The sequence below is a fragment of the Artemia franciscana genome, chromosome 21 (assembly GCF_032884065.1).
Source record: "Artemia franciscana chromosome 21, ASM3288406v1, whole genome shotgun sequence".
In the NCBI taxonomy this organism is placed as follows: domain Eukaryota; kingdom Metazoa; phylum Arthropoda; class Branchiopoda; order Anostraca; family Artemiidae; genus Artemia; species Artemia franciscana.
Genome location: NC_088883.1, coordinates 2,311,160 through 2,329,016, shown reverse-complemented (window position 1 = coordinate 2,329,016; position 17,857 = coordinate 2,311,160). Strand labels below are relative to the sequence as shown.

At 34.8% G+C, this 17,857-nt stretch overlaps 1 protein-coding gene across 1 annotated transcript in view; it reads left to right on the top strand.

Moving 5' to 3' along the window:
* Positions 1 to 17,857, top strand: part of LOC136040586 (RNA-splicing ligase RtcB homolog) — a 62,514-nt gene that overhangs the window by 24,631 nt on the left and 20,026 nt on the right. Inside the window, exons 6-8 of the mRNA XM_065724832.1 lie at positions 1,269 to 1,375; positions 4,501 to 4,660; positions 14,460 to 14,635. Of these exons, the coding sequence (XP_065580904.1) occupies positions 1,269 to 1,375; positions 4,501 to 4,660; positions 14,460 to 14,635 (443 nt within the window). The remainder of the gene's footprint in view (positions 1 to 1,268; positions 1,376 to 4,500; positions 4,661 to 14,459; positions 14,636 to 17,857) is intronic.

The following is a 17,857-nucleotide window of genomic DNA, read 5'->3' as shown; positions in this document are numbered from 1 at the left end:
AGCCATTTTATTCAGCATAGTCAAAAAACCTTATAACTATGTCTTTGGGGCAACTTACTCCCCCACAGTCCCTGTAGGAGCGGCTACAAGTTACAAACTTTGACCAGTGCTTACATATATTAATGGTTATTGGGAAGTGTACAGATGTTTTCAGGGGAGATTTTTTGGTTGGGGGGGGGGGGGGGGGTTGAGAAGAGGGGGACACGTTGGGGGAGCTTTCCATGGAGGAATTTGTCATGGAGGAATAAAATTTCCATGAACGGAACGCAGGATTTTCTGGCATTATTTACACACAAAAAACAATTGAAAAATAAATATGAAAACATTTTTCAACTGAAAGTAAGGAGCAGCATTAAAGCTTAAAACGAACTGAAATTATTTCGCATATGAGGGGCTCACCTCCTCCTAATACCTTGCTCTTTACGCTAAAGTATTTTTAGTAATTTCAACTATTTATTCTACTACCTTTGTGATTCAGGGGTCAATCTTAAGGAATTGGGACAGAATTTAAATTTTAGTGTAAAGAGCGAGGTACTGACGAGGAGGTGAACCACCTCATATACGTAATAAAAGCATACGAATACAGAAGTTCGTTACGTAAGCTAAATCGTAAGTTACGTATATTTTTTACTAATAAAAACGTTCGTAAAAAATGAAAAGTTCTAGTTACCTTTTTAAGTAACCGAAACATTGGAGGGCAACTAGGTCTCCTCCCCATTTCCTTTTTTTCTCAAAATCATTCGATCAAAACTATGAGAAAGCCATTTAGCCAAAAAAAAAAAAAAAATGCGAATTTCATTTTAATTATTCATCTGTGAAGAGCCAAAATCGAAACATGCATTAATTCAAAAATTTTCATAAATTGAATAAAAAAAACAATTTTTTTTAACTGAAAGTAAGGAGCGACATTAAAACTTAAAACGAACAGAAACCACTTTGTATATGAAAGGGACTGCTCCCTCCTCAACGCTCCGCTCTTAACGCTAAAGTTTTTTTTACTTTTTTACAAAGTAGAGTTGAGAGAAAGAGTCAAACTTTAGCGTAAAGAGCGGGGCGTTGAGGAGGGAGCAGTCCCTTTCATATACGAAGTAATTTCTGTGCGTTTTAAGTTCTAATGTCGCTCCTTACTTTCATTTAAAAAAAACTTGTTTTTTTTTTTATTTAATATCAACAGAAGACCAAGATCATTTGGAAGGATGCCAGGCAATAGTTTTGCCTGCAGTAGTTTTAGTGTTCTTACCCCAGAATATTTATGTCCTTCATTGTAGGGTATATATGGGCAGAAGACAAAGAACATTGCGAGGAATTTGGAAGAATGCTAAATGCAGACCCGTCGAAAGTTAGTCTACGAGCTAAAAAGCGAGGATTGCCACAGGTAAGACATATGGCTGCTACAGGACACAGGCTTCAGCCTAAACTCATACAGAACCAATTTTATATTTTTTCCTTTGTTTTTGGTTTTCTAATCGATGTCATTTTGACTTTTTCTTTCTTTTTTCCATTATTAAATGTTTTACTTTTTTCTTAGTATACTCTGTTCTAGCATTTTTTATATATTCTTCGTTATCTACGAAGCTCAACACGACTGTCTCTCATGTTTTTAAACTGATTTTTTTTTTTTATTTCACATATAAATTATATTTAATAGGTAAGGAAACAATTTCTATTCAGGGAAGCATCATTAATGTTTTGCAAATAAGTAGTCGAGCAAAGTGAATGAAACTTGTTTTGCTACTTTCTTTAGAATATCAAAGCAATTCTGCCGGGAAAGCAATTATTTGCACGATTATGATATTATTTTATTATTATTATATTGATAATATAATTTGTATATTTGTTTTAATTTTTATGTTGTATACTGTATTTGCTTTACGTTCTTTTTTTCAAAACCCCGAACGTTTTTCAGTTCTTGATTTTTTTTTTTTTTTTTTTTTTTTTTTTTTTTTTAATGTGCAGTTATTTTAAATTATTGTAAGTCTTAAATTTATACATTTTGTTGGGTGAATATTCTCTGAATCACTACCGAATCACTTTCAGTGCCGAATCACTACCGTACTTTCTTTCAGAGATGTTTTTTTTGTGGTAAACAAAAAAAAAGCTCGTGGTAAAGTAATTAAGGAGCGACACGGCTCAATAGTAACAGCTCAATAGAGAGAGATTCTTTTTATATATATATTGATATCAAAATTAATTTTTTTTTTTAGTTACAGTTACTAATACTAAACAATATAATAATACTAAAATAAATAATAATACTAAATAAATAAATATAATAATACTAAAATAAATAATACAGTTACTAAACATAATTAAAATTTAGAATGAACGGAGATTATTCCGAAGGCAGCTGCCCTTGTTTTTTTTTTTTGTTTTTTTTTGCGAATTTTTTTTTTGTGAAAATACCCAAAAGAATAGTTTTAGGGGGCAATAGCCCTAGATCCTTCTACTTGGTGCCCTTGGTCCTACCAGTGTTGTGGAGAAATGTTTTATCTCCTCTCTCTTGTGTAGCGTATCCTTCTGTACTCTCATACAGCCTAGGTGTTTTGACTATCTTTAGTTTGCTCCTTTTTATTTAAAATGTCTATATTATAAGTAATAAGGTATTTCGATTTCATATTAAAATCAATCGTAGAAAATATACTAAATTTTTTTGAATTGGATAAACAAATACTTTTACAACCATATATAAGTTAATAAATTAAGGAAAATCGGGTTTTCAGTTTTTACCTCCATGTGCAGCTATCCAGTTTTGGGTAGAATTGTGCGCTCAAAAAAAGGTAAATAATCAGCAAAAACATTTGGTACTAAACTTCTTAAAGTATAAAACTCCTTTAAAGGTACATATTTCTTGGGAAACCAACATACTGTCGATGATAAGTTTTTTTTTCTGAGGGAAAACTTAGTCAAATTTGATTATTTTTCTAATTTATTATTATCAAATCAGTATGGCAACACTGACGAAATATCAAATTTTTATCTAATGATGAAATTTTAGATAATCGCTTTCACCATCTATGAATATACCTAAGATGTGTTCCTGAAGCAAAGATTGCTTTGATAAATCCTTGAAATCCTACCTCTTACTGCGTTTGGATTATTCAAAATTCTGCTTTGAAGGAAACTGATTGGTTTTTTTCGGTCGTTTTAGCGTGAGATTTGCCTATTTTAATCTTCAATTACCTGTCTTGATCATAGTTGCCTACATGGCAGTTGTATTTAAAACATGTTTTTAAATTTTTGATTACTATGGTCTGTGTTTCGGTCATTGCTGGGTAGCCTCTACTGGGGTAGCCATGAAATGTACTCTCAAGTGAGTTATACATCTTAAGGAGTATGGCACCAGTTTTTTTTTAATTAAAACATAGCACCCCCGCCCCCCTAGATAAAATATTTTTACGTCTACTAAAAAGGGACATACATCTACTAAAAACTTAAATTCACATGGAGTTAAAAACTTAATTCTTGATTTCCCTATTTTATTAGCATATTTATGGTTGTGCAAAGTGTTTATCCAATTAGAAAGAAAAGCGAAATAAATATTTTATGAATGATTTTAATTTAAAATCAAAATAACATTTTACCTATAATATAATCATTTTAAATAGTTGACTTTTTATTATAATAGTTCTTTTACTCTTTGATTCCTGAAACTACTAGCTAACAAAGATATAAATTCCTAATTCTAAATAAAAGAAGCAAATTAAAGATGTTCCGACCCCCAAACGGTGACATGATATGGTCACCGTTTGACCTCGAATGGTCTTTCGACTCAACGCTATTTTCGAAGGATTTCTGGCTGGTTTCCGAAAATTCCATGAATTTGTTTTGAGGCTCTTAACCTATTACCACACGCCAGGCTACGGTTTTGGGGCCTGCCTCCAAATATAAAAAATGTAATTTTACTTGCTGTTCTACGTTTTAAATTTTAACATTTTCAAGATTTCCTCTTGCAATTACTTACGAAGTATTTCATTATCATTTACTCTTTATGGAGGCCCGAAATTTTTTTTTTTTTTGCATCCTGAAGTCCAAATTATTGGACAGAAAGAAACAAGAAAAACAGTAAAAACAACAAAACGAGCAAAAATTACATAGAAATTAGAGTTACATGCATAAGCAGTGAAAAAAAACCTTAGTTTTTTATTATGTTAAAATTCTATGTTGTATTCTTGTTCCTTTTCCGATATGAGAGGTTTTCGAAGGTGAAAACGAAATACTTGATTTTATATACTATTAAATTCCATTACAATTATTATTAAAATTGTACTTATTATTGATTTTATTGAAAAAAAACTTTATTACTTTGCTTATTTCATTAATAGATTTTGTTGCTGTTGTGTATTGTTATATTAACATTTTAATTATATTCCTGTGCAATTTTTTGAAGAAAGCCATGCTGGCAATTTTACTATTTTGTTTTATTCTTTTATTTTATGTAAAGTTTATCTGATTTTATCTTTCTTTATCTTATTTTATGATCTTTTATAATTTTTATTTTAGCTGGGAACACTTGGAGCGGGTAATCATTATGCTGAAATTCAAGTTGTTGAGGAGATTTTTGATGCCTGGGCTGCAAGAAAAATGGGCATTGACAGAAAGGGCCAAGTTTGCATAATGATTCATTCTGGCAGCCGAGGATTTGGACATCAAGTTGCCACCGGTTAGTCTAAAGTAAAACATTCAATTTTTGCAAGTTTTTAATGCTAAAAAAACATTAAAACACAAGTCCCCCCATCGATGAAATATTTTTACCAGGTTGGTTGATTCATAAATTTCAGTTGTATTTTCACATGTGTTTCAATATAAAGTTGCCACCGGTTAGTCTAAAGTAAAACATTCAATTTTTGCAAGTTTTTAATGCTAAAAAACATTAAAACACAAGTCCCCCCATCGATGAAATATTTTTACCAGGTTGGTTGATTCATAAATTTCAGTTATATTTTCACATGTGTTTCAATATAAGTAAAACCCAGAAAGAAAGAACAATCGATGATATTTACAGCCAGTGGAAATGAAGTACAAATATTTTGGCCGAGACCTCCAGAGGTCTCCTCCGTCCTCAGTGCAAAAGTAAAAAAGGACCTTAAAAAGACAACCACTAAAATGAATTAAAACCAAACCGTAAAAATCACCACCAAAATAAAACTAAGAGCCTTTCCAAGCAGCGGTGAGAGGGTAACTGAATAAAAATCAAACAGTGAATGGTATTTCCAGAAATTAAATCCGAGTTCATTTTCCACTGAGTATGGTCGAAAGGAGGTATCGGCCGAAATACTCACATTTCATTTTCATTTTCACTGGCTCAAAATATCCTCGTTTTTTCTTCTTCTCGATTCTTTTCCTTTCTTGTTCTGCTTGGCCAGTATGGTCTCAGAAATTATTTGCGTATATTTTTCGCAAAACTTATCTGTTTTACTGAGACGTGATGCCCTTTAACATTCAAGATTTATTTTAAAAAAGCTGTCATAATTTTGGCCTAGATTGCAACTAAATTATGCTATTTTTCGGTGAACAAATTAGTAACGATTAAATGCACTGACAAAACATGAACAAAAGAGCTCGTAAAACAATGGGTGCGGCATCTCAACTGTTCGGTTTTCTTGTAGAAAAACCCAGGCGCCCCAAAGTAACGAACGATTTTACGGTGTGATTTTCTTTCTTTACTAGGTTTGCAACATGGGGGCTAAAGGAGTAGTCCGAGATAAAAGTGACACTGAGTATAACTGTGATTGAGATAACCATATTTCAGGGCAGGAGACATCACGTTTCAGAAGGTTCAACCTCATTACTTTTTAATCGTTCTCGTTGGTGTAGACTTTGTGTCACACTGGCCGACAAAAGTCAATTCGAGATCGCTATTGAACTGCGGAGTAACTTGGTGCTTGTCCCAGGCACGTACGCAGGATTTTTTTGGGGGGGGGGGAACCTTCTAAACAGCAGATATAAAGTAGCACTTCTTTTATTTAGTAACTAAATAAATGCAAAAAGCACGCATATCGAAAAATACAGATTAACTTTAATCTGTAGTATTGTAGCGGATGGGGGAAAGAAGACTGAAGCCTGAAAAGTACGTTTCAGGCTCAGCTTATGTTTAGAACCGATTTAGAACCAGTGAATAATCTATTATATCCCTCTGAAAGGGAAATTTAGGGTTAACAGTGCAATATGGGTGCTGCGGGGGGTAGTTCATCTATTGCGAAAACATCGATTTTAATGAAAAATGATAGTTTCCAAAATTGATCCATTAAAAGCTGTACTTTATCCTGAAAAGGGGAGATAAACTCCGTAATATCAAGGATAATTCTATTTTGCTGTGGAAAGCAAACTCTCTTTATAAAACAAAATAACTGTACAATCGCTAATTACTTCAAAAAGGTTAAAAAGTTAGACAGAAAATGGGTTAATAATTGGGCAATGACTTGACCGGATAATTGCATGCTGTAAAATCCCAAAAAAAGGCTTCAGAAATGTATCTAGACTCCTAATAAATGTCCTACTTTTGCCAGAAATCCCAAGAAACCATGGGGAAATCAAACATTTCACAAAATTTTGGGGGTCCCGAAGGCCCCCCCACGTACGTGCCAGGCTTGTCTCCTAGGTATTTTAGCAGCAAGGATAAGTAATTAACTTATTGAAAATGATTCTCAGCTCTCGAAAGCGCGTTTTAAAATTACAATTCACTTGTGGTAGCGGAGTGGAAAAGACCACGCCTCTCAGTCATAATGATGACAATGATGATGAAGATAGGGTTCTCTTTCTGATGCTACATCTCATCAGGAATAATTCATAATATTTTTCACAATCTATAACTAATTAAAACATTGAGTTTACAATCTCATAGTTCAGTTTGGTGCTTGGTGCTTGTAACTTGGTGCTTGGTGCTTGTGCTTGGTGCTTTAGTGCTTGCGGAATAACTTATTGGAAATGATCCTCAGCTCTCGAAAGCGCGTAATTTATCTCCGCTAGAAGCAGCAGGGCTGCAAGTTTTGTGGCTTAGGGTGCACCGCATATTATTTTGACCCGTTCCGAGTTGAGATATCCTGGAAACTGTGCATAAACACGTTGATAAAGGTCGCAAAGAAAATCAATAACAAATAGTAAAATATGCTGTTTTACACCCATCATTTTTAAGTTTTCAGCTGTGGTAATATGGCGGATTATGTCAAACGCTTTTCGATAAACAGCTAAAGACAAGTCCAAAATAATATTTCTTTGATCTAGCCGTTCGGTTATTATGTGGAATTGTGTCATCGATTAGTGAGTAGTGCTGCTTCCTTTCAGACTACCGTACTGAAGTGGGTCAAAGGAAAGGCAATGACGTTTGCTGCGGTTGGCGGCAAAGTTTGGCTGAGATAAGAAACCCTTTTGAGTTGATGTTAGGATGAGGGTAATTACGGATTTCTTGTGCTATAGTGTGATCTGCTGTGTTTTCAGTTGTGCCAATTTTCTGACGCTTCTGCAAAATTCCTATTTATTCTGACGAAAAAGAAGATACCAAAACTATTTCGGTAGAAAACTCGTCGAAGACGAAAGTAATCTACTAAGTTAGTACCAAGAGTCGCCGAGGTTTTGCAGATGGTCTAAAAATAAAAGTGGAAATACTGATGGTCCAAGATGTTTCCATTCTGTTGAAATATCTCCAGTTCTAGCGTAATCTCCAGAATGGAAACATCTCCAGTTTCAACAGCTCCAGTTCTAGAGAAATGGTATTCCCACCCCCTTTGAAATTCCCACCTACGGAGAATAAAATGAAACACATTTGTATCATAATGAGCATATACAAATTTGCAGTGTTTTTTATAAACACATACTTACACACAATATGCAAATTATGTCTTAAAAAAGGGAAGTTTTTATGAAACTTATAAAGTGCTGGCATTTAGGGGGCTGAACACATGTGCAGAGGCTCCATATTTTTATTCCTGCTTGATTTTAAATTATTGAGTATTTGGATTGAAGTAGAGTTAGCCTCTATTCAAGTTTTGGTTCAGTTTGTAGCATTGTTTTCGCATGTGAGTAATCGAAAATCCAGTTGTCAGGGAGATTGCCGAAAATGAAATTACTAAACCAATTAATTTGAAATAATAATTTATAATATATATATATATATATATATATATATATATATATATATATATATATATATATATATATATATATATATATACCTGCTTATATATAAGTAGTTCGTCCGCGATTGGGGTGGGTGGATTCAATAAAGAAAGATTTAACGGGAATGGAAACTTCTGAGGAGGGTGTAAAAAGAGAGGCTGTAAATAGATTGCGATTGAGAAGGAGCGTGCGTAGCTCTGTTGGCCTCAGGTGATTTGGTACTGCGGTATATGTGTAATTCCTGCTTGCTGTTAATGCATCGAAGAATCATTTATTTTATCTCGGTTATTTCTCACTGTTATATTATTATCCCTGTCACTTGTATTCCAAGTTCGTTGTGATGCTTGTTTTCAGTTGTGATGATTGTGAAGTCTTCTAGCCGCACATCTCGTTTGTGCTCTACTTTTGTGCATCATTGCATAAGATATTTTTCAACGCCTTTTGTTTTAGCTGCTCAGATTTATTCAGAACTGTTTAAAAAAATATACTTGCATACATACATAAATAATTTGACAATTACTTGTTTAAAGGGAGTATATATATATATATATATATATATATATATATATATATATATATATATATATATATATATATATATATATATATATATATATATATATATATATATATATATATATATATATATATATATATATATATATATATTTATTCGTTATTCTTTAGTTTTAAGTGTCATGAGGTGTCAAATAAGTAATTTCAGTTGAGTTGAAAGATGTTTGTTGAAGATAAACTACTTTGGCACTAGGTTCTAAAAGGAGGCATAATAATACAGTTAATTCTAAAAATAAATGATGGAATAGAACTCCTCTATTCTACTCTTAGCTCTTTACCATTTGTCATTATTAGAGCAGCAGTAGTGGCATGTAAGGTAAGTAGAAGTTGTCAGAATATGTTGGAAGTGATAAGAGCTAGATGCCATACATTACACTTAGGTCAGGTTATAAAATATAACCAACAGTTTTTTTAGGATTCCTTGGAGGAGGGGTGGATAATAGCAGAATTTTCGAACAGAACGGGATGATGGCATAGTATTTATTAGCTTTTTACCCTTATGTAGCTTACGTTATGGCAATTTTTTAGCAATTATACTAGTAGGTAAGTAGAATTCTTCAGAAGAGGGAGATGTAGATGGCAGATAAACATAATGCTAATGGCTCATGTCACTTTTGCTTTCTCTAAATCTATAGGCTACAAACATTTTAATATATAACAGTTAGTGTAGGGATAAATCCTAATATTAAAATATCTAGTATATTTTTTCTATTGTTTTTCCGCTGTATAATAAAAGGATTTATCCCTAATCGAATTGTTATTTATTTTCATGGAAAGGTAGTGTGGTCTTTGATTTTACCTACAATTATTTATGGGATATCTCGTTCACTTTTAAATAGACAGCAAGAAAATCAATTAATTTCCTAGTTGATCCTACTAATCAAAATATGTTTTAAGAATCGCTTCCAGGCAAATTTACTTTTTTCGATAGTAAGAGCGTGATTAGAATAGAATAGAAAATAATATATTTATTCACTACAATAACTGGAGCTAACATGAGCATGTCAATGTAAAAAAAAGACAGAACAGAACGCCAAAATCAAATTTGATTTTTGGAAAAAAACACCAACATCAAAAATTTAAAGTAATAACTGCTGCTTTAAGGTCAAGAGGTTAAAATAAGTCATAAATAGAATTATATATGTCAAGATTCAGGTCACATGGTTCATGATTATTATAATGACAGTGTATTATACAGATTACATGAACAGTGGCCAGCGCACCGGCACCCGGCATGTGCCAGACTTGGTTCTATAACTACGCATTAGCATAATTATCGCGTTATTGTTTCGTTTTAAGTCATAAGCTGTTAAATAAGTAATTCCAATTGAATTAAGAAATTTTGGCGCGAATTCATTTCCTTCTTCCGGTTAATGCATCAATGAAACATCTATTTTATTGGATTTTTAAATTTTGGGACTCGTTGTGACTCTCACTTTGGATTCTCTTCTAATCGTATATTTAGTGTGGGATAATGTGACTATCCCTGTTGCTTATCTTCTAACCGTAGATTTCTTTGTCCATTATTTTCATTTGGGATTTGTTGTGATGCTTGCTGTCACATGTCTTCTAGCCGCAGATATTATTGCGCTTCATTTTCATGCATAATTACCTCGGTCGTTTTTCATGTCTTTTGGTTTAGCTGTTTGGATTCATTTAGGATCATTTGTAATTTTGCGTGATCTTATAAGTCCCAAAAAGACTTCTTTCTCAGCTTTTCCCCAGTGGTTATATTTTTGCTTTAATTTATTTTTTATATAATGCAGTTACAATCAGGTATGTTCCATTGCCTGTGCCCTCTGAAATATCTAAATTATGCATTGGCATAATTATCGTTCTATTCTTTACTTTCAAGTCATAGGGTGGCAAATCATCATTTCAGTTAAACTAAAGAGTTCAGGCATAAATTCTGTTCATCCTACCTGTTTATCCTTTACAGACGCTAAAATAACACGTTCTTTATTCCATCATAATTTCTGAAATATCTTATTTAAACTATAACATAATTACCATGTTATTCTTTAGTTTTAGTTTGTCCTGTGTATTTTTGTAGACGCTAAAAGAACACTTCCTCATTCTAGGGTGAAAATCGTCGATTTCATTCTAATTAAGTAATTCTGGTTTAAATTCAATTCCTCCTTCCTGTTTATCCTTCATACACTCACGCACACTAAACTAACACGTTCTTTCATTCTATTAAAATTTTCCTTTTTCTTCTAACCGCAGATTCTGTTGTGCATCTGTTTCGTTTGCAAGTTGCGATTTCTGCTGTTTCTTGTTCAATGCCTTTTTCTTTAGTTGTTTGGAGTCATTTGTCATCTTTTGTAATTTTGCATGCATCATAGATACTTAAAACGATACGACCACCCCTGGGGGAAAAATGATGTGACTTTTGCTCTTGAAATGTATATAAATGTGATTTGTCTAACATGATTTTTTTTTCAGAATTTTGGCTGTATACGAATTTTATTGAGCTTCTGACCTATCTATATCGTTTTTTTTTCAGGGCAGAGAATCTTAGGGCGCCAAATAATAAAATATATCTCGAACAGTTTTCAAGAAAAATACATACCAAAATATATAGTTGCTTGTTTAAAGAAAGTAGATGAAATGCTCTATAAAAGTTACGCAATGTACACAGTAAAGTGAATAATTTCCAAACTAAAAATAAGTTCAAAGACGCAAACAGGCTAATCCCTAAATAAACTGCGTCAAACATTAAATACTTCTTAAAGTGACATTATTACAATAACGATTAAAGCAGGGGGACAAATGATTTACGAAATCTCTCGGTAGTAGAGGCTGGGTAAATCATTAATTATGGACAATTCTTTTATATTTGTTTGGGTCTAGCGTCTGGGTTCTCAAGGCTGGATAATAAACCATGATGATTCGGAAAGCTTTGACAATATAATCCAAATTTGTATATCAACTCGAATCTATGACTCTCAAGTGGATTCAAGTTGACGTTGTTTCACTGCATCATCACATGTTGAGCAGCTGTGCCCAAGGATGATACTACAGCTCCTTTTTGTACCGTCTCAAGTCTATCTGATTGATGATTCGTCAGTCCTGGATGTCGAGATGGACATAGCACATTCAAGAGAAGATTCAATGTAACTACAGTAGACAGATATTAAAACCCCAGTTGAGATACCAAAGCTCTTCGGGTTGGAAAAAGAATGTAAAAATGAGGCCCTTTTTTTAGTCAGATATTCAAAGTGCGAGTTCCATCTTAAATCTTCGTCTAAAAGTATTCGAAGTATCATTACTGTTTTCTTTGTCGGTAGAAGGCAATTATGGGAAATGAAGATGACAGATAGCTGGGTATTGTCCTATTCCGCCAAACGTCTAGGTCTAAACGGAAAGCAGATCGTCCTCAGCTGGGGTGGGAGAATGTCATAAAGAAAGATTTAAAGGAAAGGGAACTTCCTGGGAGGGTGTAAATAGGGAGGCTTTGAATAGATTGAGATAGAGGAGGAGAGTGCATAGCTCTGTTGGCCTCAGGCGACTTGGTGCTGCAGTGAGTTGTTAGTAGTAGTAGCTGTCAATCTTTAGGAAGGAAAAAGTCAAAGATAGCTCCTAGTCTCACTGACTGTCAGTTTTACCCGTCCTAATTCAGCTTTTAAATCATAAACATTTCTTAAATCAGACTGCTCGGTAGTTTGAGGGCTTTGTCGTAGTATTAAGGCAGTTAAGTCACCAGAAAATTTAAAACGCTCACGAATTACTGTTTACATAGGGTTAAAAACAAGATGAAATGAAGGTGACCTAACTTAGTTCCTTGTGGTACAAGAAAATTACCTAAGAATTCAAATGGCTCATCATGAGGGGTATTATACACACCATTCAGCATTAATTTATAGTTTTACTAGGAATCTAATTAGAATAATTTTTATTGCAAGGATGTTTGGTTTCTCTGTGGGCGTAGTCTATGAAATATTTGAATTCCACCAAATTTTTTTGATTTACTGAACGGTGTCAAATTAAATATGGATAAAAAAAAAAGGCATCAAATCAAGTAACAAGCTTTTAGGTTTCGAAGAATGTGGCTTTAGCAAAAGGAATGTTTAAATCAGGCTACTTAGGCGTAATCGAGTTCAGAGACTGAAGATAAGGCGTCTTGGGAAGTTAGACGTAATATTTTAAATGCATAATTAATATCACTTCTACGCAAAATGATTCCAAAAAAAATGTTTTTATGCTTTAAAAACTGTCATTAATATAAGCAACCTATTTAAATGTAAAGTAAAAGCAGTTTCGACTGTCCAAACAGTACTATAAAATACAAAAAGCACCAAAAACAATAACACCAGTAATGTGCAATATTCCGAAATTCTTATACTTAAACTAGGCTACTCGTAAATAACGTTTCAGACCACATTGCCATTCCATATAAAAAATCAAACGAAATGAAAATGTATAAAAATGCTCATAATATTTCAGTTAAGACAGTGGAAAATAACATCAAAGTTTGGTTTGTTTTATTATTCTTTCTTTTATTTTTATTTCGTTGACAAAGGCCTTCGGACCAGAAGCCGAAATATTTGGACTCTCACTATTATTATTAAAAAAACACATTTTATTATTTTCGACTATCTTATTTGAAAGACTGACTGATCGTATTTCAAAGAGTAATCTTTACGAAAAGTGTGGTTCAATCTCGCTTTCTAGGGCTATAATGAGAAAAATGTTGAATTGGGTAGGCACGTTCTGTGGATAAAGAATGATAGATTGCCAGAGATTTTAATTTTCGACCAACCGTCTAGGACAAAAGAAAAGCAGGTCGTCCTCGGTTAGGCTGGGAGGACGTCATAAGGAATGATTTTACAGAAATTGTAAATTCCTGGTAGGGCTTAAACAAAGCGGGGTTGAATATATTGGGATGGAGGAGGGCTCTGCGTAGCCGTGTTGGCCTCAGGCGGTTTGGTGCTGCAATGAGTTGTTAGTAGTAGGATTTGAAATATGTCTTTCTATATTTTTATTTTGTTTTATTCGCAAACTAGGCTTATCTTTTTCTATTAGCCATTAATTGGCTTATACAATATACCCATTAATTGGTATATTGAACGAAAGGAACTAGGGTGTTGTGATCAACCGAGTCAAATGCGGCAGTTCCTTATTCTATTAGCCATTAATTGACTAATAGAATATACCAATTAATTGGTATATTGAACGAAAGGAACGAGTGTTGAGATCTTGAGTGTTGAGTGTTGAGTTTGAGTGTTGAGTTTGAGTGTTGTGATCAACCACGTCAAATGCGGCAGTTCCTTATTCTATTAGCCATTAATTGACTAATAGAATATACCAATTAATTGGTATATTGAACGAAAGGAACGAGTGTTGAGATCTTGAGTGTTGAGTTTGAGTGTTGAGTGTTGAGTTTGAGTGTTGTGATCAACCAAGTCAAATGCGGCAGTTCCTTATTCTATTAGCCATTAATTGACTAATAGGATATACCAATTAATTGGTATATTGAACGAAAGGAACGAGTGTTGAGATCTTGAGTGTTGAGTGTTGAGTTTGAGTGTTGAGTGTTGAGTTTGAGTGTTGTGATCAACCAAGTCAAATGCGGCAGCTCCTCAGATGATGGAAAAATCTAGCACCTAGCATCAAATCAGTAAAACTACGATTAAAAAAAAAAATCTTTGTTCGCAAACTTGGGCTCATTTTTTTCTATTAGTCACTAATGGGTATATGGGTATTTGTATAATGGGTAATGGGTGCACTAAATTTTGTTATTGCCATTTCTTTATCTTGTTATATTTCAGATGCTTTAGTTGCTATGGAGAAGGCCATGAAGCGGGATGGAATTGAAACAAACGATCGTCAACTTGCTTGTGCCAGAATCATGTCTCAGGAAGGTCAGGATTATTTGAAGGCCATGTCAGCTGCTGCCAATTTCGCTTGGGTCAATAGAAGCTCTATGACGTTCCTTGCAAGACAGGTTCGAACTCTTATCCTCGATCTCCTGTCTCTTAGCTTTTCTTTCCGAATAAGTCCTGATAATGAGAGAGAGATCGGTATATTTAAAAACTATCGTAGCATAGCTAAATTCAGTTTTTTCAGAAAAATCGTACATTTAAACAAAATCACACACTACGACTCAGCATTAAAAATTGTTGTGAAGAAAGGCACAAATGAGTTGGTGTAACGATTTGTTCGTACTTTAGGAGGTACAAGTTTATTTTGTAACCGGGTTCGGCTATTGGGAGGAGCTGGTTCGGGTAGTATTGATCGGTGGCTCTTATTGGCTAGGACGGATTTTCCAAATTACTGAATAAGGTGTTCAAGCCGGACTTTAAGTGGAGATAGATTTAATTTAGTGAGGGCTTGATCATAGGGTATGTCATGGTTTCGGAGTATAATCCTTGTTGCTCTTTTCTGGACGGACTCTATGTCGCGTAATAGGTACGCTGTGCGTATAGCAGATGGGCCCCACACCGGGCACGCGTACTCGAGCACCGGGTGAACATAACAAATGTAGGCATGGAGAAGACTCTCAGTATCACACCCAAGACGCCTCATTTTGGTAAGTCTCTGAAGGTTTGCATTAGCCTTGTGGACGGTTAAATTAATATGGGCACTGAAACTACAGTCACTAGTGAAAGTTACTCCTAAGATTTTTATTTCGTTCACAATCGGGAAAGGGACTAGAGGCATATCTATATTCCGCTTCACAGGGTTGAAACGAATTATCTTTGACTTGGCTACGTTAATGGTAAGATCATGACTTGAGCATTCGGTCTTTAGCTGATCAAATAACTGGTCTGAAAACTGCTTTGTTATGATAGTGTTTTCGACCAGGTAAGGGAGAACTATGGACAGATCATGTACAAACTTGTAACGGTCGTCGTGATGATTAAGTAGGGAATTAATTACAGCCAGGAAAATTATTCCAGCTAATTTCGTCCCTTGTGGGGCCCCGCAAAAAGTATCTGACCATGATGAATCCGAATCGTTTTCGTGGAGTGCAAAGACTTTTTGTTTTCGATTCCACTCCACTGCGCAAATGTCGACAAAACAGCTACCTTTTTCAAGCTAGATTGTAGTGCTACACTTGGGGAGTCCACCGTACTGGAATTTATCAATACGCCCATGAATTTGTTTCAGAAGAAACTTGAGTATAAAGGCCTCAGTTACTTTCGCAAAACAAGGTGTAAGTGAGATCGGGCGGAGATCGTCGCATGCACTAGGGGCGCGCTTTTTTGGAATAATTCTAATATAGGCCCTTTTCCACTGTGATGGGAAATAGCCAGAAGCAAAACACTCGTTAATGATGCTGGACAGTGGTAATGCTATGAGGGCTGCATATTCACGTGGCAGTTTGGCAGGTAATTTACCAGGGTATGAAGATGTATTCGGTTTGATCTTCCGTAATTCCGTGTAAACGTCGAACTCGCTGACTATTATGTTATTCTCAGGCTCACATTTTTCAAGTATGGTGGACTTTTCATGAGCCGTAATAGTTGGATAGGTAGTGTAGATCTTGGTGGAGAATTCACTCACTTCTTCTGCACTGATTAAGGACCCACCATCATTGCTGATCTTTACACTGCTGTCAAAAGCTTGGCCGGCCACTTTTTTCACAGCGTTGCGCCACTTTTTGGGGTCTGAAGTAAGTAATTTGGAGGGGGTGGTTTCACGACCATAGCGAGCTTTGGCTTTTTTTACCAAAGAGACTATTTGATTTCGCAATTTCTTGCTGTTGATAATATCACCATGGGAGTAGAGGCGAGACCTCTCTTTAATTAGTGATTTAATAGTTGGAGATATCCATGGTTTGTCATATTCACTAACAACAAATGATTTTGTTGTAAAGATCTTTAGGTATTGACTGTATAACTTGGCATTGAAATCGGATACCTTTTTTCCAAGAGCCCGGTATTGTACACTTCGGGGAAGTCATATGTGCCAATCCATCGACCGTATTCACAGATGGCCGACTCCGTACAAGGACGAACAGCGACACGGGATAGTTTGGGCTTCGGTAAAGACTCTCTTGCTTTCCAAAGAATTACGTTGTGGTCTGACATGCCAACGGGACCAAGAGAAAAGGGAGGGGAGTAAAAATCATCACAATTTGTGAATATAAGGTCCAATATGCCCCCCAAAGAGTGGGTGGGTATATGCACTACTTGTATTAAAGACAAACAAGATGATAACCAACTCTTCTTAGTTTGGTTAAAGTCTCCACCTATAATAAAAGCTGGGCTACTGTATATGCTTCTCAGGTGATCAATAGTCGTTTGGAGGTGGAAAACCAAGTCACCTCGGTTTCTGGAACTTTCCGGGTAATATACTGGAGTGACTATAACACAAGAAAAGCGACGGGGAAGAGATTTTGGTACGCAAATAGCCTAGATTACTTCATGAGCTGGATCAAATAATTCCGGTAATAATTTGCAAGGGATGTCTTTCCGTATGTACAAGGCAACACGTCCACCTAGTCTATGCTCACCTCGATCAGCACGTGTGTTCAGGAAAATTTCGTAGCCTGCCATATGACCTGACAACCTATCAAGATTCCAAGTTTCTGTAACTGCGATAACTGGGATACTATTTTGACGGACAATAACTTCAAATTCTTCCATTTTGTTACACAATGACTGGCAGTTTATAACGAGAAAATTTGGCATTCTATTTTTCGAATTAAAAGTCACTGACCTTAATAAGGGGAGAAGCTGATCGCTACTAGTCGAACATACCGGAGCTTGATTGAAAGGAATAAGAGATGGCATATTGGCATTTGTAGAACAGTCTATCTTAACAAGGATACGTTGATTGGGTGAGGTTTTTGGAGCAAGAGTAGTTGATCTTAATGAAACGATAGCTGGGATCTTCAGCTGACCTTGTTTGCCACCACGCTTGCGGTATCAGTCCACGTTGGCCAAGTATAGCAGTAAGAGCAAACTTGGGAAAGAGGAAAAGATTAGGAAAATCGAAAAAATAAAAATATTTTATAATGTCATTTAAATTTGCACCGCGTATCTAAGATTCGTGGCGAATTTAGAAATTGTGCACAAATTCAACTTTTGAACTTAAATTCGAATATCATCAAATTTATAAGATTTCTTAACTGAAGTTAATCATGAAAATAGTATATTATACTGACAAATTAATAAATTTGTTTATCGGCAATGGAAGGGGGTTGGGTTCAGTTATTCAT